This window comes from Panthera tigris, chromosome E2 (genome assembly GCF_018350195.1).
Source record: "Panthera tigris isolate Pti1 chromosome E2, P.tigris_Pti1_mat1.1, whole genome shotgun sequence".
Lineage (NCBI taxonomy): Eukaryota > Metazoa > Chordata > Mammalia > Carnivora > Felidae > Panthera > Panthera tigris.
The window spans coordinates 33,580,424-33,600,241 of record NC_056674.1 but is presented as its reverse complement, the minus strand read 5'-3'; the positions used below and the strand labels follow the sequence as shown (position 1 = coordinate 33,600,241).

The 19,818-nt window shown below is 50.8% G+C and overlaps 2 protein-coding genes across 2 annotated transcripts; both read right to left on the bottom strand.

Moving 5' to 3' along the window:
* Positions 1-10,559: 10,559 nt before the first annotated feature.
* LOC102960280 (metallothionein-2) lies at positions 10,560-12,239 on the bottom strand. The gene is made up of 3 exons (XM_042968867.1): positions 12,095-12,239; positions 11,463-11,528; positions 10,560-10,806 (listed from the first exon to the last, which is right to left on the bottom strand). Exons 1-3 carry the CDS (start codon positions 12,120-12,122, stop codon positions 10,715-10,717), a joined length of 186 nt encoding a protein of 61 aa, XP_042824801.1. The 5' UTR covers positions 12,123-12,239; the 3' UTR covers positions 10,560-10,714.
* A 5,291-nt stretch (positions 12,240-17,530) lies between these two features.
* On the bottom strand, positions 17,531-19,236 carry LOC102961034 (metallothionein-2). Its single transcript, XM_042968874.1, has 3 exons — positions 19,070-19,236; positions 18,438-18,503; positions 17,531-17,781 (listed from the first exon to the last, which is right to left on the bottom strand). Exons 1-3 carry the CDS (start codon positions 19,095-19,097, stop codon positions 17,690-17,692), a joined length of 186 nt encoding a protein of 61 aa, XP_042824808.1. The 5' UTR covers positions 19,098-19,236; the 3' UTR covers positions 17,531-17,689.
* Between the last annotated feature and the right edge of the window lie 582 nt (positions 19,237-19,818).

Below are 19,818 nucleotides of genomic sequence, written 5' to 3'. Positions count from 1 at the left end.
CCTGGATATCTTACATAAAAAACTCGGTTTCCTCAACAGAAGAACAGGGAGTGGGGGGAGGGGGAAAAAGTTACAGAGAGAGAAGGAGGCAAACCATAAGAGACTCTTAAATACTAAGAACAAACTGAGGGTTGATGGGGGTGTGGGAGGGAGGGGAAAGTGGGTGATGGCACCTGTTGGGATGAGCACTGGGTATTGTATGGAAACCAATCTGACAATAAATTTCATTTAAAAAAAAGCTCAGTTTCTGGTTTGTCCTCAGAATTTTCAAGGTCTGGCCACACTGAACCCACATGCCACAGCACAGTGGGCTGGAGCTGAGATGTGACTGCCCTTAAGAGATGCTCTGAGGACAGCATTGGGTCAGGAGTTGGGAGCCTCTTGAGTATTTATCCACCTTGTGACTTTGTTTATGTCTCAGTTTTATTTCACAAACAATTGCTTTTAATTCCAGAAGAAATGCATGAACTCATTCACTTGTCAAAACCAGAACCTTGTAGGTGAGTCTTAGAGCTCTTTGGTCTCTCAAAGCGGTGGGTTAGTATTCCTATTTGATATTGCCAAACTTTAAAATCCTTGTTAATCTGGTGGAAAGTCACACATCTTTATCGTAATAATATCTACCATTTATTGAGCACCTTCTCTATGCTGGGCATTGTTGTTAAATCTTCATAGTCTCATTTGGTGGATGAATAAACTGAGGCTCAGAGAAGCTAAGTATCTTGTCCAGGATCACATAGGTGGTTAGTGGCATAAGCCAGAAATAAAACCCAGGGCTGGCTTACTCCATGCCCCACACTCTTTCCCCTGAACATTCCTGTGTCATAGTCATCGGTGAGTGGCCACAACAAATGTCCTTCTGTATCACACCAGGAAGTTGTGTAAGAGAAAGCATTTGTTGATGTGAGCCATTATAGGATGGTGTATTCCATGATCGGCCCCTGGGGGCTCTCCCTGTTGAACACAGATGCCCTGACAGGAGGAAAAATTCTGTCAGTGCTTTGGCAAAGAGGCTTCTATTTAATTCAACATATCTTTGCACGCTTTTGAGAAGAGATGACAGATGGGGAAACTAAGGTCCCAGGAGCAGAACCAAGTGACTTGAGATCAGGCCCTCCAAAGAGGGGTAAATCCAAAACAGGGCACTGCTCTCCCGGTGTCTGGTCCCTTGTGCATCCTTTCTGGTCTAGCTTGTCTGTACCTTCCAGACCAGAGCTGCGGCTCGGGATCTGAAATGGACCAAAGACTCAGTTACAAGAATCAAACAGCCCAACTCAGATTGGCCTCAGTGAAAGAGCATAATCACATATTGGCTTGCTTAACTGAAAATCCAGGAAAATTCTAAGCAGCCCCATGGGCTGTGGGTGCCCTAGTAACACATCAGGACTCTCTCCAATTCTTGGTCCTGCCCTCCTCTGTCAGCTTCACACTCAGATGCATTTTCTTCCTGTGGTGGTCCCAGCAGTGTAGTAACCCCAGCAGAAATAGACCATCCGTGGTCCCAGAGTTCAAGCAAATGTCTCAGAATTCACTCTGATTGGCCTAAGCTGGGTCACATGACCATCGCTGACCCCATAACTCTGGTTGGCCAGGACTGGGTCATGTGCGGGAGAGTCTGCACTGGGAGATGAGGGTGCCGGTACTGAAAGGTGTATGTTGCAACTTTACTTGTGCATTACAATGATATGAATGATTTCTTTGCTGAATCGGATAGTAGTTTCAAATACCAGAAGATCCTTTTCCCTCAATTCTTCCTGCTACTCATAATGGAATGGTTACATATTTTGGATTCAGTCTGCATTATCCGCATTTACTGTATCACTATCTTAAGTCTAGACTTGAAAATTAAGCCCTGGTTTTCAGTGTTTGCCAATTTAGGCAGTGTAAACATTGCCCGATTTCTAGCCACACATTTTGGTCGCTGAACACACAATGGGGCAAAGGGACACAGTAATACACCGCTGTATAGCATTTTCATCAATCAGATACAATAGATGTAAACAATCTCAAGAATATCAAGGATCAGTCAGTTATGGCCAGTGAGTCAAACTGAGCCAAGCTTGTCTTTGAGTGGCCTAAGAATGAGTCTGCATTTTTGAAGGGTTGTTTAAAAAAAAGAAGGGTACACAACAGAGGCCCTATGCGGCTTTCATCCTACTCATTAATAAAAATGAAAAAATGAACCTGCATTCATATTGGAACTGTATTGACTCATCAATTGCAAGCTATCGATCGGCTACAGATAAAAGAGTTGAGCAAAACTCAGTGAAAGCATTTTGTGAAAATCAATAGACTGTATGGATGACAAGAGTACGATAAAGAGTATTGGATATTTTGTTATTTTTTTCTAAATTGTGTGCTATATATTCTTTATATCATTACAATTTATAATAACTTGGGGCACCTGGGTGGCTCAGCCGGTTGAGCGTCTGACTTCGGCTCAGCTCAGGTCATGATCTTGTGGTTCCGGAGTTCGAGCCCCACAGCTGGCTTGCTGTTGTCAACCTGTCAGCACAGAGCCCACTTTGGATCCTCTGTCCCCCTCTCTCTGCCCCTCCCCTACTTATGCTCTCCCCCAAATAAATAAATATAAAAAAATAAATAAAAATAAAATTTATAATTAATGGGTATATTCGTGTGTATGAATGCATTTTTTTTCCAGTGGGGAACAGATCATTAAACATTTACCGGCATTTTCCTGAAGTTATCGCATTTCATGATAGGAAGGGTTAATATTCTTAGGACGTCTGCTCTCACTCATTCTCTGCCGTGTGAGGACACGGTGAGAAGGCAGCTGTCTGCAAGCCAGGAAGAGGGCTCATGCTGGCGCTCTGAGCTCAAACTTCTGGCCTCCAGAACCATGAGAAAATAAATTTTTGTTGTTTGAGAGAGGGAAAAATCTGCTTTCCCCAAATCGATCTGCAGATTCAATGCAATTCTGAACAGAGTCTACAGGAATTTTTCCATGGAACTATAATAAGGTGATTCTAAAATGTATATAGAAGAGGAAAGAGCCAGGGATAGCCAGGATATTTCTGAAGAACACTAGGGACTTGGGAATAGAGGCAGGGGGAGACATCAAGTCTTATTATGAAGTTTTAGAAAGAGGGGGGCGCCTGGCTGTCTCCATCAAAAGAACATGCGAATCTTGATCTCAGGGTTGTGAGTTCGAGCCCCATGTTGGGTGTAGAGATTACTTAAAAATAAAATCTTTGTTGAAAAACAGAGCTCAGAAATGGATCCACATATCTATGGGACTTTGGTACTTAACAGAAGTGGCAAGTCAGGTCAGTGGGGAAGAGAAGGAGCATGCAATAAATGGACCCACTTACTCACCAGGAAAAAGATGAAGTTAGATACTTGTCTCACTACTATATACAGAAATCCCATTCCAGATGGATGAAGGACTTCCATTTAAAAACAAAACTTTACAAGATATATTTTAGATATTTTTAGGTATTCAAATATCTTTCAGACTTCACAGTAGCAAAAGATTTCCTAAACGAGCCACAAAAGAACTGATTATATAATAAAATTTGATCATTTTAACTAGAAGTAAGAATGTTTGCCCATCAAAAGACTCAGACAAAGGTTGAATTTCAAGGGTGTATAATGAATGTCTATAACATAATAAGAAGGGTACAAACAACCCACAGAAAAATGCACACAAATGGAAAGTAATGAAGTGATTAAAAAAAAAAAAAAACAGGGAAGAAAACCCACAATGATAGGGGTATGTCAAAAGGACCCAGGAGACTACTGAAAGAGCTCTCGGGGGCCAGAGCTGGAACAATTTGAGCAACAACATAAATAAAACGATTCTGGATCCTAACCCAAAGTATAAAATAGATACCTATGAACCCATGCTAATATAAATAAATACTTGAACAAACAAATAAGTAGAAAAGAAACAAATCTCCTGGATGGAATTCCAAATAATTTATGTAGATACTGGCTCTCGAGGAGCTTAACTTCGAGTACAAAGTGACTTCCTTCCAAAGACTACGGTGTGGAGATGGGGGCAAAAAAGAATAACCTTACAGTGGAGACACCTGAAAAATATTACCTCGGCCAGGTGGTCAAGGTCAACATCAACAGTGATAAGTTATGTTGATAATATTATACTCTTGAGAAGATATCATGAGGAACTCTGTGGTCCCCACCTACCCCTCCCCAACACCCCTCACCCCCACCCAAACCGATAACCCTAGTCTTGTAATGAGAAAAACAGCAGACAAATTCCATAGAGGGGACACCCCACAAAACACCTGATCAGTACTCCTCAAAACTGTCAAGGTCATCAAAAACAAGGAAAGTCTGAGAAACTGTCACAGCCCAGAGTGGCCTAGGGACACTTGATGGTTAGATGCGATACGGTATCTTCCTGGAACAGAAAAAGGACATCAGGTAAAAATTAAGGAAATCTGAATAAGATACGGACTTCACTTGTTTTCTTTCTCTTAGTGAGCACAAGATATAGACAGGCATTTTTCAGAAAAAGAAACACATGGCAATAAACATATGAAGAGATGTTCCATACCATCAGCGATCAAGAAAATGCAAATCAAAGTCACAGTGAGATATCATTTTGCACCCATTTCGCTGGCAGAAATTTAAAAATCTAATGTTCTAAAAAAGGATGTGCATCCATAGGCTCTATCCGTGGGTCCTTGTGAGTACTTGGCACACAGAGTGAGATGCAGACCAATGTTGGGTTTTGAGCAGAAGGCCCCTCTGGCTGCTGGGCTGAGTAGAGACTTCAAGGGGCCAAGGCAGACAGACATAGGGAGACCAGGTAGAGACCAGGATGACAGCAGATGGCAGCTTGGGCCGGCGTGGCTGCAGTGGAGGTGGTGGCCAAGAGGTAGGAGTCTACTTGTTTCCATCCTGCCCTCTATGTTGAATTGATTCGTGCCCTTGACTCTGCCCACATACCTCTAGGCGACTGAAGACGCCTAGAAGGCAAAGGCTGTCTAATTCATCAGTACTAATCAGTCCTTGTCACTGGCCCAGCACAGCGGAAGTACCCAGGAATGAATATGTGAACAGCAGCAGTCACATTGTTTCTTTGCCCCTTAACCCTCTATGGCTCCCTTCTATCGGGGAAATGATTGAACAAGGCTCTTTTTCCCATGTCCAAGATTTTTCTTGCACTGTCCCCTCCTCCAGGAGAGGCAAGGGCCCACACTGAGGTGGGCAGACTCTAAGAGGAGTCAGTGGTGTTAAGGGCCCCGCACACATGCCCTCTTTGAGCACTTTCCTTCTGAGGGAGTTTGCCTTGGGGACTTGCCTTGTTTTTTCACCTATACCAGGGACCCAGTACCATGTGGCCCATAGGGATATGAGGAGGCTCATCTGATTGGTACAAACTATGAATCTCTGCCAGGAAAGTAATTTTCCCAGGCCTGAAGAGTGGCAGGCCCCAAGGGCAGGAAATGCCTACCTGCCCAGAAAAAAACCTCACCCATGGGTGTGACTTACAGGCCCAGGCAAGAAGGAATGTGGTCCAGGATGGGAGGTGATATCCAGGTCTCTGGACTTGTTCTGCCCTCAGAGTCTTAGGCTCTGGGGGTCTGATGAGGCCAAGATTGGCTCGGTGGGTGGTCCTATGATGCCACAGACTGGTCCTATGATGCCCCCTTGGCCCACCAACATCTTCCCCAGACCCCTTAAGGGAATTAAGCTAAGCATCATTTGCTGGAATGGTAAAAAGTGGTTAGGGGTGGGGAGCACTGTGGGTCCAGGCTTGGAAAGAGGGCAGGAGCCAAGGAAGTGCCACAATGTTGGGACACAGGATCCACAGGCCTGGTCTCAGGGCCCGAAGAATCTGGTCAGGGCATGTGCCTATGAGGAATATCCTCGGAATTCATTCTAGTCCATGTGTGAGTTCCAAAGGGGAATATCTGATTGGTTGAGGCTCGTTGGGGAACAAGGATCTGAACTTCTACCTTTTTTGGTCAGACTCCTGGGTCTCCCCTCTCTCTGAGGCTGGGCACAATGTGGCGGAGGGGGTTCACCAGAAGGAAGTTAGAGAATGCATCCCAGACAGCCAGACTTGACCAATGTCCATCACAAGCCCGAATGTACCCCCCAGAGAGTCCCTTTTCTGGGTGAAGCATTGCCTTCTCTTTCTGAAGGATAATGTGAATCTGTCAAAGTTGGGGTGATCCTAGACCCCTGGATGGCTTGCTGGTAGAGGATGTAGCTTAGCTTTGTTGTGGGTGGGCACAGGAGGTGCCTTGGAGGGAGTAGCGTCCAGAGGTTTATATATGGCAATACCCCTACCCCCAGCAATGGCAATGATGTGTCAGGCAGGCCAGAGTGGCTGGTGACGGGGCTGAGATGCCATCCCCCAGTTTGCTAGGCAATCTCTGGGGACTAGGCCACTGAGTCTTTCACATCACCCAAGCGTCGGTGATGACACCAGCTCTCCAGCCTTGCCTCAGCCTCCTCCCTTGATGCTCAAGAATCGCTGAGTCTGTGCAGGCAAAGGCAGAGGCCAGGAGGGATCTCTGACTCGTGAGAAGTCCCCCACTGCTGGCTGCGAGGCAAAAACCAGCCAACCTTTACAACATACCCCAACCTCCCTATCCTTGCTAGATAGAAGAGTCTGCAGGGGCACCTGGGTGGCTCAGTCTGTTAAGTGTCCCTCTCTTGACTTTGACTCAGGTCATGATCTCACGGTTAGTGAGTTGGAGCCCCACTTCGGGCTCTGTGCTATCAGAGGAAAGAAGGGGCCAGGAAGGATCTGGGTGTGGTGGTGAGATGTGGGGGGAAAGTAGGGAGGCAGGCTCTGCTGACTTCACGGCTTTGCCCCCGGGGGTGGCGGTGGATGTGGGTGGGACTGCAGCCAGCCAGGAGTGGCCTCAGGGATCACTCCGAAAGGGTGGTTCAATGGGTATTGTGATGCCTTAGGTGGGGCCAGGTGAGAGTCCCACAGGGACTTAGGTGTGTGATTCAGGTTCTCCTCCACCCTCCTCCTCACGGGGCTCTGAGCAAATTTGCTGGGCCACACCTGCAGGCCTTCTGAGAGACCTCCAATGTCCCACCATGCCTCCTTCCTATCACTGGCCTTCTACCGTCACCCCGACCCCCTCCCTCCCTCCAGCTCCCTGAGCTGAATTCATCCTTAGATCAGTGAGATTCTTCTAGGGTGCAAGGAAGAGACTTGTTCTCTTGTGCTGCTTTTGTTGATGGAGGCACACTCCGTCTGCAAGGCGTGCCGAGTATTTTCCAGATCCACCGTCCACCCTCCCCTCTATGAGCCAGGTAGAGGGCGGGACCTTAACGGCATCTGGTTGGGGGAGGGCAGGAGGTCACGGAATGTATTCCCCAGGCTCCCTTGCAAGGTCAGATGCCACCTGAAGGTCACAGCTCTTGTTGGGGCATCCTCTCCTACAGCGACAGCTGCTCTCTGTCCAGTGACAACCCCTCCCTCTGGCTCTTCAGGCATAGGCCGGCCAGGGCCTCCATTGCTTGGTCAATTCTCTCACTGCTTCCAACTCCTTGATAAAAAAAAAAAAAAAAAAAAAAAAAAAAGAGGGGCACCTGGGTGGCTCAGTCGGTTAAGCGTCCGACTTCAGCTCAGGTCATGATCTCGCGGTTTGTGAGTTCGAGCCCCACGTTGGGCTCTGTGCTGACAGCGCAAGCCTGGAGCCTGTTTCAGATTCTGTGTCTCCCTCTCTCTCTGCCCCTCCCCCACTCGCGCTTTGTCTCTCTCTGTCTCTGAAAAATGAATAAACCTTAAAAAAAAAGAAAAAGAAAAAAAGTCCTTTATTAAACTCTCCCATGGTTCACTGGTTTCCTGCCGGGGTCAGTCTGGGGCATCTGCAGGGAATCCAAAGGTGGCCAGATATGCCTCTTCCCCACCCCCAGCCAGCTGGACTTCTTGGGACTTTGGGTCTTGGGCAGGAGGCGGAGAGCTTAGTGGGCAGTCTAGAATTCATTTGCAAGAGCTGTGGCCGGTGGCAGTGACGGGGGCAGTGAGAAGTGGAGGTGACCGTTATGCCAACAGCAGCGGCCCAGCCAGGCTGCTCCCGGGACACGAACTGCTGCTGACAGCCCCACCCCCACCCCATCCTATGGCTCCTGCCCATTTTCTGGGCCTCGTTCTCCACCCTCCCTATCAGTTACACCGTCTCCTATACCCTTTCAACGAATTTCTTTTTTACCTAATTTGGCCAGAGTCCATTTCTGTTGCTGTCATTGCTTCTCGGCCCTTTGGCTAAGATCAAGTGTATCTGTTGCTGTCATTCAAGGGGCCCTAACTGCTACGGGGTTTGCTTTCAGAGTTCAGAGGGAAGTGAGGTCACTGGGACTCTTCCGGGCAGATGCTCAGCTTTCCGAGTGTCCGGAAGACTGAGAGGGACAGCAGTGCTCACAGAAAACAAATCTGTAGTTTGGTCTAACCATCCTTGTGGCCACCATTTGGGTGCATTCTTATTGTTCCCATGATGTAGGTCCAATTACAGCAAGAGCTCCAGTTACCGTTTGTTCCTGTACCTGCACCTGGAAACTATGCTCCTCAGGGGAGAGGATCTGATTGGTTCATCTAATAGGAAGCCTCTGCCTCGGTCAGGGATGTCATGCCAGCCTCCCCGCTTTCCCGGAAGAGTTAACCCCCTACTCTTCCAGCCTACTCACCGATTCTCCAATCAGTTCTGGCCAAAGAGTGACCATGCGAATGAACAAATGAATGAATGAATGAATGGTTTTCTCTTGGCCTCCTGGTCCGATTGAATCACACCCTTCTCCAAGGCTTTCATACCTAGAGTCTTCTCTGCCTTCTCCTAAAGGCAGGTATGTTCAGACTCTGTGTCACTCTCTGCCCCAGCTCAGCAGCTGTGTCTAGAAATGATAAATAAAAGCTCCCTGAATTCAACAGGGACTTGAATAAACTCTTTCAGTTTTGCAAAGAGATTGGGTATTATTTACATATTATCTTCCTCTGTGCCCAGCACAGCACAATGATTTACATGTAGCAGAGGTCCAATAAGTGTTCTTTGAATCCAGGAGAGAGCATTTATGGATCTACCTACTGATTGTCAGATATGGCGCCTAACCTCACTTTTACTGCCCCCACTTTACAGATGAGAACTACAAGGCACAAACAGGCCACATAACTTCCCTAAGTAGTAGAGCTGTGGTTCTAGCCAGGCAATCTGGCCCCAGAGCAGCCATGTTTAACTGCCCTACCGGCTAAACAAGGCATTGGCTTCTGGAATTAAATGAGCCATTCTGATGCAATCATATTCATTTTTTTAAAAAACTATTGTAAATTAATCTCTCGAGCTGCCACCGTAATGGTCATGCCCCGCCCACCCCTTGGGGAGATGGGGGGCTCAGGGAGGAAGCAAGAAGGCTACTTCACACAGGACTTGAAAAGTAAAACGCTGCAGGCCGATGATTGTGTTTGTCAGGCTGAATGAAGACATTCTGTACCCTTCCACGGAGAGGATTGGCAGCTGTGAGTCCCAAAGGCGGAGTTGTGAAATAACTGGGCCCGTTTGTGACTGTGGCAGCAGGACTTCCGGAGCACACGTGGCAACGGCACATCGCTCTCCTGTCCAAGAGCCACAGGGTCTGTGCCAGGCTCTCACTAGGACACAGTGACGAGGACACCAGCCCATCCACACCGGGGTGGTGTCTGATTTGGTCTCTGCGAAAACACTTGCCACATCCTGCAGGGCAAGGCCTACCCGCCTCTTCCTCCACAGACTGACAGGAACCTGGTACCTCCGTGTTCTCTTGGCCCCCAGGACAGGCAGCCACACGTTGGGGGACTTGGCCTCAAATTCCAACCAGGGTGGAAATATTTCCTGGCAGAGGCTCATTTCATTTCACTAAACGCTCCATGTGACCGCCCCGGTGGGTTACAACCTTAGGTCCTTGTTAAAATCTGGGTTCCGCAGCCCATCTTACACCTAAGAAATCAGAATGGAAGCTGGGAAGAGGAAAGGGGGACCCTGGTGTGGTCCTCTCTTCCCCTGTCCCACCTCCGAGTGGCTCAGAGGGCAGCCAGGTGGGGAGTCTGGCAGATGGAGACACGCGGTCTCCGAAGTGAATTTGGAACACTCCATTCGCACACTTACCCAGCCACGTGGGCCTACACATCAGGGCCTTTGCTCAAGCAGTCCCCTCTGACAGGAAGGCAGCTCCCATGGCAGGTCTCCCCACTTGGGCTCACCCCCCAGCATGCTCAGTCACAGACATGTATTTTCGATTCAGAACTTCTCTCTCCCAGGCAGTCTGTAAGCTCTATGCGACCTCGACAAGTAGAACCCAATGCCTGTGTACACACTGGATGCACCATAGGTGGCTATTGAGTGAATACGGGTAGTGACACAGATACAACGAAGGGTGGGGACATTCTGGAAGGCAGTGGAGGCTGTCATAGCTGTCCAAGAAGGGCCTCAAAGGAGGTGGACCAGCCAGACTGCAGGAAACCCTGCCCTACCCCCACTTCCCATGCCCACCCCCTCAACTTCCCCCAACCCAGGTCCCCTTTAACCCAACTAGAAACAAGTCCCACCTTCCCAACACACTGCTAGACACCTGGAGCCAGAAGAGTCTAGATGATTTATTGTCATTCAAACATCTCACAGAAACAGGAACGTAGCAAACAGGTCATGGTAATATGAAAAAGTAAAAAAAAAAAAAACTGCAGGTTTGTACATGTTGCTCTATTTACATCTGGAACAGGTGCTCCCCCACATCAGGCGCAGCAGCTGCACTTGTCCGATGCCCCTTTGCAGATGCAGCCCTGGGCACACTTGGCACAGCCCACGGGGCAGCAGGAGCAGCAGCCTGGGGGAGAAAGGCCCGAGTGGGTCACCAGGAACCCCCCTTCCCACAGCGGGCCCGGCACAGCTCTGCCCCCAGCCCTGCAGGGCCCTGGGTTGAGGATGGCCTGCTCTGTCCCTAGACAACTGGGTCCTACCCCCTAGCAAGAGGCTGCCTTGCCCCCATCTGATTCCAGGACAGGGCAGAACGCCTGCAGACACAGAGACAGGGCCTCCAGGGACAATGGAGGCTAGTCCTTTGCCCCCCCTGAACCACACAGTGACGCGAGGGAAGTCCTCAAGGTCAGAGAGGGGGCACCCCCTGCCCACCAGCACCCGGGAGGGCCAGGGAAGTTCTGGGCTGTCTGCAGAGGAAAGGGCTGCACCAGGTCAGAGACACCACACGTGGTCATCAAATTCATGAACATCAAGGGTCAGGACACTGGAGGGTTCAGAAGGCAGGAGACCTAGGTTCTGGTGCTGGCTGCATCCTTGACACGATTTGCTGACCTCTCTGCAGGGGCCTGGGTTGCCCTGCTCTAGGATGAGGTGGGGACTCCACCATCTTATCTGCAGGAACTTTCAGTGCCAATTCTGAGTCAGGGGCGGAGGGAAGGGGATGTCGAGAAGCTGGGTCATCTGACCCAGCCCAGCCCCCCTGGGAGAACACCCCACACTCACTCTTCTTGCAGGAGGTGCATCTGCACTCTTTGCACGTGCAGGAGCCGGCGCACGTGCAGGAGCCACCTGCCAGGGAGAGAAAGAGACGCGGTGAGCACAAGTGCGGTGTAGGAGCCACAGTGGGTGGGCAACACACGCCCCCTGCGGCCTCCGGGTCGGTGCCCAGCACCAGGAGCTCCTCCTCACGCAGGGCGGGTAAGGGCAGCCCCACTCCCTGTCTCTGCGGTGCTAGGAAAGGTAGGTCCCCTCCGGCTTTTACTCCACACGGAAGGTCTCGGGCCTTCCAAAGGGCTAAGAGTAGAACCAGAGCCTGTGGTCTTGAACCCCGAGGAGGCAATGCCCCGCCTCCCATCAAGTGCTGGTGGCTTCCAAGGCCTGAACAGAGCACTGTGTCCCAGGTCAGCAGCCCTCGACCAACAGGAGGCTTCGACGTGACCGCAGTACCCTCCCCTCTAACACAGGGGGCAGAGAGAGAACGGAAATGCTCTCAGGGGCTTGGCGGGGGAGAAAGCACAGCACGTGCCCACGACGGGATTCAGCTCAAGTCCAAAACAGTCGCTCTTCTAACCCCAAGAACAGTCGGTCCGGGCCTGGGAAACTGCACCCTAAGACTCAGAGCCGGGGGCCCTTACCGGCGGAGCAGGAGCAGTTGGGGTCCATCTGGAGTCGAGGTGACGACGGAAGTCCAAAGCAGGCGACACAAGAGGCACACCGCTGATGGCTGGAGGCGTGGTGGAGCCTGGGCGCTGGCGGGCCGGCTTTATAGCGGGAGCGGGCGGTCCGGGCGCAAAGGCCCCGCCCCGGCCCTTGCACCCGCCCCGCGGAGAGCGCGCGGCCCGGCGTGTCCTTGGCTGTGCTGTGTGCACCTCGCGGGGCCGGGCGCACGGGTCCAGGAGGGTGGCGGGCTCCGTGCGCACCTCGCGGAGGGGTCGGCACGCGGTGTCCCAGCCGCCCTGCCCGCCCCCTCTCGGTCTCCCCGCGGTTGGCCGCCGCCCCCGTTCCCGTCGGTTCCGGGAACTCTCTGCCTGGGTCCTCGCCGCCTTCCCCACCCCCGGCCCGCTGCAGGTGTCCCCGGGGTCGCTCTTTCCGGGAGCCCGTGTGCAACCCCGGCTTCTCCTTCCAGACCCAGGCTTGGCGGGGGCAAGGGGCAGAGGGTGGGTGTGCAGAGCCACCTGAGAGAGTTGTGTGCAGAGGATGGGGGGTGGACGTGACCTTTGCCTCCCTGGCAAGTCTCTTCTCCGGCCCCACGTCGGGCTTTCGGACCCTTTCATGCGGTACGCCGTTTGGCAGGCACAGACCACTGCCTCTGTCCGTTCTCCAGGCGCGAAAGGATATATGGGCGCGATTGTCTGGGCCCTTCTTTGGGTTAAAAGCAGGGCTTGCCACAACCTGCGGATGCACCCCACTCCAGGCGGTGCCCAGTGGGTAAGATGCCCACAACGGAGGGATTCTTTTAGGTGATAGGGAGACCTGACTTTAAATAACAAAATAAGAAAAGTGGTCATTTCCCTTTCAGCATTCCAAGAATTACCTAGTGTTTAGTGACTTCCTCCTCCCTTCCCTGCCAGCCATTGCCTGTCTAGGTCCCCTATTGTGGGCCTTAGGGCGTGTTTGTCTTGTACACAGCAACGCCGTGAGCACAGGCCTGTGGCTCCCTTCGTTCTTTCTATTCTCTGCCGCGGAAGGGATGTGTGGGCCCGTTTGTCCGGGTGCTCCTTCGCCTAAACTTTCTAGGGGCTTTCCTCAGCCCTGCCAATTCACCCTAGTCATGATGGAGGTGCCCAAAGCATGGGAAGGGATCTTTGTATGTGATAGGTGAACCCGGCATCAAATAACAAAGTAAGACGAGTGGTTCTGTCCCTCTTTGTGTTCCTGGCAACTGCATAGCATTTAGTCTGTTCCCATCCTTGTGTCTCATCTTGGCTATTTGAACCCTACCAGTGATCCTTTATGTTTTTAATTTTTTTTTAAGTTTATTTCTTTATTTTGAGAGAGCACACGCAAGCACAGGAAGGGCAGAGGGAAGGTTAGAGAGAGAATCCCAATCTACTGTCAGCACGGAGACTGATGTGGGGCTCGAACTCACAGAGAGATTGTGACCTGAACAGAAACCAAGAGTCAGTCCCTTAACCAGCTGAGCCACCCAGGTGCCCCCCAATAGCAATCACAAAGGGGACATTAGTTACGAGCCGGTTTCCCAAAGGCAAAAGTGCACACAGCACATGGAGTTTAAGGTAGCTAACCCAGGGTCACGGTGCTGGGAGGTGGTACCCTGGATATGGTTCCAGCCACTGCTGGAGGGAAAGAAAGTAAATGATAAAGCCTCCCTTCGGCCCGGAGATATGTCTTTAGCTCCACTCTACTGTGTCAAGCTCAATCTTGGGAGTGACAAAGTGAAACAAAAGGAGTATATATATATATGTATATGTATATGTAATATATGATATATATGTATATGTAATCACATATCTATGTATATATATATATATACATATATATATGATACATGATTTTATAGCACACTTCTATGTCTGGAAGTAAACTCATTCTCATTTTCAGTAGTGGTAAAAGACTTTGCTTTTCATATAAATGTATTGCAAAAAATATGAATCATTCAAAAGAAAATGTTAAGTAAGATACGGTTGCAGAGGACAGCAGAGATGGCAGGCATCCATCTGTATCTATTATGAGGACTTGGACTGTCTTGCTCATGGCTTTATATCCCTAGGGCCGACCCTTCTCGTGGGAGAAGAGAGGATAACTCTCTCTGGGCAATCGGTCACATGCTTATTGGGTAGAGGGAGACAACACAGGACACGCAGCTAAGCCCATCAGGCTGGGCTTATTTTTCTGGAGGTAGAGAAATGTCTCCTATGCTATGAATGCTATTAATAAAATAATAGCTAACATTATGGATTACTCACTGTGTCCAGGCATCATTCTCATTTCTTTACATGTATTAAATAATCTCATTCTAAGAGCCGCTGCCCTACTATTTTTCCCCTTTTATAGTGCAGGAGACTGAGCCACAGAGAGGTTTACGTCAGGCATCTGTAAGTGACACGAGGGGGCGTTGCACTCATGCAGGCTGACTGTAGCATCATGCCCTCACCCTCCACCCTGCACCATGACTTTGCATGAAAGGTGAGGACGGAGAGGCACAGAGCAGCAGTGGGAGGAGCACTGAGAGGGCAGTCAGATCCTCTGCAGAGCTCTGTGACCTCTCTGGGCTTCGGTTTCCCATCTCTCCAGATAGGGCACAACTAGACTATCTCAAAGGACCCTTCCAGCTCTGAATGATGAGAGGCAGGATTTAGCATCCAGTGACATCATGATCAGCCAGTGGTGGCCAGAGGGTGAGGTCAGCTGTAGTATATAAATTAATAACTCTGACTAGGAGCTGTGTGACCTGGGGCTGGTTGCTTAATCTCTCTGGTGTTGGCACAATCACTTCAGTCCCTGCATGTTCGCTTTTGACGGTTTCCTGTACAGATCAAATTACGTAAAGGATGGGAAAGATTCTTGTGTCTGTCCAAATGCGGTGGCACCATCCTGTCCCTAGGGGCCTACTGCTGGACATCCACACTCCCCTGGGCCCCAGGTCAGCAAATTTCTAATCGCATCTCTAGCCTCCAGAGTAATGCTTCCAAACCAAAGAGTCTTTCTCTGGAGCATGTTGGGAGCTAGAAGTATTCTCTCTCCACAAATGTCAGTGTGAATATTGTAGTGACCATAATACCCACTGTTTGTTAAGCCCTAGCCAGGAGCCAGGACACTATCTCACTTAATTTCTTACATTGAAATGTCATCTCCTTTATACGAATGAAGAAATGAAGGCTTCGTAAGTGTCAACAACTTGCCCAGGTCACATGGCCAAGAAATGGCAAGGTAAGCTGTGAACCAGACTGCCTGACAGCAAAGCCCATGCTCTGGGCACGGGCTGGCTTCATAAATCCCCTTTCCACACCAGGTACCCACAGGCAAGCATGGTCCTGATTCAGGGCCACATGACTCACTTTCTCTTTGATTGAACATCAAGTAGCAACTCCCTCCACAAAGAGCCCCAGGGGACTAACCGTTGGCACTAATTACAAGTCACTCAAGGCCTCTCTCCTGCCTAATAAACACCGCAAAGTCTTCCAAACGGCAGGACTGGCCATCACCCTGCACAGACAGACATGAAGTACTTCATCTGGAACCAGTTCTTGGATGGCCTCCCTCTTGTGGGGAAATGGCTGGGCAATTGTCTCCAATTCCCTAGTGACTTTGTTGGTTTCAAGTTGCCAAGGGCAGATTTTGTAGGGGCGGATCCCAGCCTGACCTGGGGAGGAACTTCCAAAGACTCAGAGCCAAGTCACAACAGGGAGCTCTCAGGGGTACTGGGTGTCCTGTCAGTGGCACTAGACAAGCCAACACTGATGGATTCCCTGTGCGGGTGTTGGAGACGGTGCTACTCAAGGTGTATGTGGTCCACACACCTTGTGAATTGTTTCTAGTGCTCAGTGCACACCTTTGATGAATACATGTGTCATTTGCAGTTTTTAAAAGTTTTGTTATTTTGTTCCTCAAAACAAGAGGGAAATTTGTTGAATTAAAACGTGGGTTTTGTAAATTGTGCCTTTTAAAGTTTTTTCTTAGTAATTTATTTTGCCAAAAATTAAATCTGTGTCAGAAAGTAAAAATTGGGAGGTGCCTAGATGGCTCAGCCGGTTAGGCATCCGACTCTTGATTTCAGCTCAGGTTCATGATCTCAGGGTTTGTGGGTTTGAGCCCCACATTGGGCACCTCGCTCTCAGTATGGAGCCTGCTTGGGATTCTCCCTCTCCCTCTCTCTGCCCCTCCTGGCTCATTCTCTCTCTTTCTCTCCTCTCAAAACTAAAAACTAAAAATTGGTCCTTCAAGTGTGTCAGAAGCAAGCCCTGTAAAGAAAAGTCAAACAAGTGGGGAGGTAGATTCCATCCCCAGAGTACTTTTTTTTTTTTTTTTAAAGATTTTAGTTAAGTAATCTCTACACCCAATGTGGGCCTTGAACCTACAACTCCAAACCCCGAGATCAAGAGTTGCACACTCCTGGGAATGCAAGCTGGTGCAGCCACTCTGGAAAACAGTATGGAGTTTCCTCAAAAAAACTAAAAATAGAACTACCCTACAACCCAGCAATTGCACTACTAGGCATTTATCCATGGGGTACAGGTGTGCTGTTTCGAAGGGACACATGCACCCCAATGTTTATAGCGGCACTGTCAACAATAGCCAAAGTATGGAAAGAGCCCAAATGTCCGTCGATGGCTGAATGGATAAAGAAAATGTGGTATATATATACAATGGAGTATTACTCAGCAATCAAAAAGAATGAAATCTTGCCATTTGCAACTACGTGGATGGAACTGGAGTGTATTATGCTCAGCGAAATTAGTCAGAGAAAGACAAAAATCATAGGACTTCACTCATATGAGGGCTTTAAGAGACAAAACAGATGAACATAAGGGAAGGGAAACAAAAATAATATAAAAACAGGGAGGGAGACAAAACAGAAGAGATTCATAAATATGGAGAACAAACTGAGGGTTACTGGAGGGGTTGTGGGAGGGAGGATGGGCTAAATGGGTAAGAGGAACTAAGGAATCTACTCCTGAAATCATTGTTGCACTATATGCTAACTAATTTGGATGAAAATTTAAAAAAATAAAAAACAAAACAAGAGTTGCACACTCTACCACCTAAGCCAGCCAGGCGACCCTCCTGAGTACTTCTGAAGCCTAACATTGCTGAGGATCAAAGCTCAGCAGGGAATCCTAATTAGATATTGAGAAGTTGTAGACCACAAACACTTCCCACGAGAATTGAGGGGAACTGTATTTGCCCCATACTGTTAGGGCATCTAGATACTTTCATTTTCATCCAAGAAACTGATTCAGAGGTAACCTGACTCCCATAAGGCACAGTGTGTTAGGGGCTAATACTTGGGGGTCCAGGACCCAGGTCTCTGCACTTACGGTCCAATCTTCCACTCCAGCCATGGGGAATATGAGGTGCCTTATATCCAAAGCATGAAAAGAGAGCCAGCATAAATTCAACTTTTATTTTATTCAAGTTTTGTTATAAGTCATGTATTTTATGGAAACAGGAATGTAGCAAACAGGTCATGGTAATATGAAAAAGTAAAAAAAAAACTGCAGGTTTGTACATGTTGCTCTATTTACATCTGGAACAGGTGCTCCCCCACATCAGGCGCAGCAGCTGCACTTGTCCGATGCCCCTTTGCAGATGCAGCCCTGGGCACACTTGGCACAGCCCACAGGGCAGCAGGAGCAGCAGCCTGGGGGAGAAAGGCCCGAGTGGGTCACCAGGAACCCCCCTTCCCACAGCGGGCCCGGCACAGCCCTGCCCCCAGCCCTGCAGGGCCCTGGGTTGAGGATGGCCTGCTCTGTCCCTAGACAACTGGGTCCTACCCCCTAGCAAGAGGCTGCCTTGCCCCCATCTGATTCCAGGACAGGGCAGAACGCCTGCAGACACAGAGACAGGGCCTCCAGGGACAATGGAGGCTAGTCCTTTGCCCCCCCTGAACCACACAGTGACGCGAGGGAAGTCCTCAAGGTCAGAGAGGGGGCACCCCCTGCCCACCAGCACCCGGGAGGGCCAGGGAAGTTCTGGGCTGTCTGCAGAGGAAAGGGCTGCACCAGGTCAGAGACACCACACGTGGTCATCAAATTCATGAACATCAAGGGTCAGGACACTGGAGGGTTCAGAAGGCAGGAGACCTAGGTTCTGGTGCTGGCTGCATCCTTGACACGATTTGCTGACCTCTCTGCAGGGGCCTGGGTTGCCCTGCTCTAGGATGAGGTGGGGACTCCACCATCTTATCTGCAGGAACTTTCAGTGCCAATTCTGAGTCAGGGGCGGAGGGAAGGGGATGTCGAGAAGCTGGGTCATCTGACCCAGCCCAGCCCCCCTGGGAGAACACCCCACACTCACTCTTCTTGCAGGAGGTGCATCTGCACTCTTTGCACGTGCAGGAGCCGGCGCACGTGCAGGAGCCACCTGCCAGGGAGAGAAAGAGACGCGGTGAGCACAAGTGCGGTGTAGGAGCCACAGTGGGTGGGCAACACACGCCCCCTGCGGCCTCCGGGTCGGTGCCCAGCACCAGGAGCTCGCTCCTCACGCAGGGCGGGTAAGGGCAGCCCCACTCCCTGTCTCTGCGGTGCTAGGAAAGGTAGGTCCCCTCCGGCTTTTACTCCACACGGAAGGTCTCGGGCCTTCCAAAGGGCTAAGAGTAGAACCAGAGCCTGTGGTCTTGAACCCCGAGGAGGCAATGCCCCGCCTCCCATCAAGTGCTGGTGGCTCCAAGGCCTGAACAGAGCACTGTGTCCCAGGTCAGCAGCCCTCGACCAACAGGAGGCTTCGACGTGACCGCAGTACCCTCCCCTCTAACACAGGGGGCAGAGAGAGAACGGAAATGTTCTCAGGGGCTTGGCGGGGGAGAAAGCACAGCACGTGCCCACGACGGGATTCAGCTCAAGTCCAAAACAGTCGCTCTTCTAGCCCCAAGAACAGTCGGTCCGGGCCTGGGAAACTGCACCCTAAGACTCAGAGCCGGGGGCCCTTACCGGCGGAGCAGGAGCAGTTGGGGTCCATCTGGAGTCGAGGTGACGACGGAAGTCCAAAGCAGGCGACACAAGAGGCACACCGCTGATGGCTGGAGGCGTGGTGGAGCCTGGGCGCTGGCGGGCCGGCTTTATAGCGGGAGCGGGCGGTCCGGGCGCAAAGGCCCCGCCCCGGCCCTTGCACCCGCCCCGCGGAGAGCGCGCGGCCCGGCGTGTCCTTGGCTGTGCTGTGTGCACCCCGCGGGGCCGGGCGCACGGGTCCAGGAGGGTGGCGGGCTCCGTGCGCACCTCGCGGAGGGGTCGGCACGCGGTGTCCCAGCCGCCCTGCCCGCCCCCTCTCGGTCTCCCCGCGGTTGGCCGCCGCCCCCGTTCCCGTCGGTTCCGGGAACTCTCTGCCTGGGTCCTCGCCGCCTTCCCCACCCCCGGCCCGCTGCAGGTGTCCCCGGGGTCGCTCTTTCCGGGAGCCCGTGTGCAACCCTGGCCTCTCCTTCCAGACCCAGGCTTGGCGGGGGCAAGGGGCAGAGGGTGGGTGTGCAGAGCCACCTGAGAGAGTTGTGTGCAGAGGATGGGGGGTGGACGTGACCTTTGCCTCCCTGGCAAGTCTCTTCTCCGGCCCCACGTCGGGCTTTCGGACCCTTTTATCCTGTACACCGTTTGGGGGACACAGACCACTGCCTCTGTCCGTTTCCAGGAGGGAAAAGATATATGGGCACATTTCTCCAGGTCCTTTTTTGGGTTAAATCTAGTGCGCC

What these genes read in the sequence shown, in the direction of transcription:
- LOC102960280 (XM_042968867.1), bottom strand. Translation starts at nt 12,122, where the DNA reads ATGGACCCCAACTGCTCCTGCTCCGCCG. An exon ending in CAACTGCTCCTGCTCCGCCG is followed by an intron (nt 11,529 to 12,094) that starts GTAAGGGCCCCC and finishes TCTCCCTGGCAG; the next exon opens with GTGGCTCCTGCACGTGCGCC. An exon ending in ATGCACCTCCTGCAAGAAGA is followed by an intron (nt 10,807 to 11,462) that starts GTGAGTGTGGGG and finishes TTTCTCCCCCAG; the next exon opens with GCTGCTGCTCCTGCTGCCCC.
- LOC102961034 (XM_042968874.1), bottom strand. Translation starts at nt 19,097, where the DNA reads ATGGACCCCAACTGCTCCTGCTCCGCCG. An exon ending in CAACTGCTCCTGCTCCGCCG is followed by an intron (nt 18,504 to 19,069) that starts GTAAGGGCCCCC and finishes TCTCCCTGGCAG; the next exon opens with GTGGCTCCTGCACGTGCGCC. An exon ending in ATGCACCTCCTGCAAGAAGA is followed by an intron (nt 17,782 to 18,437) that starts GTGAGTGTGGGG and finishes TTTCTCCCCCAG; the next exon opens with GCTGCTGCTCCTGCTGCCCT.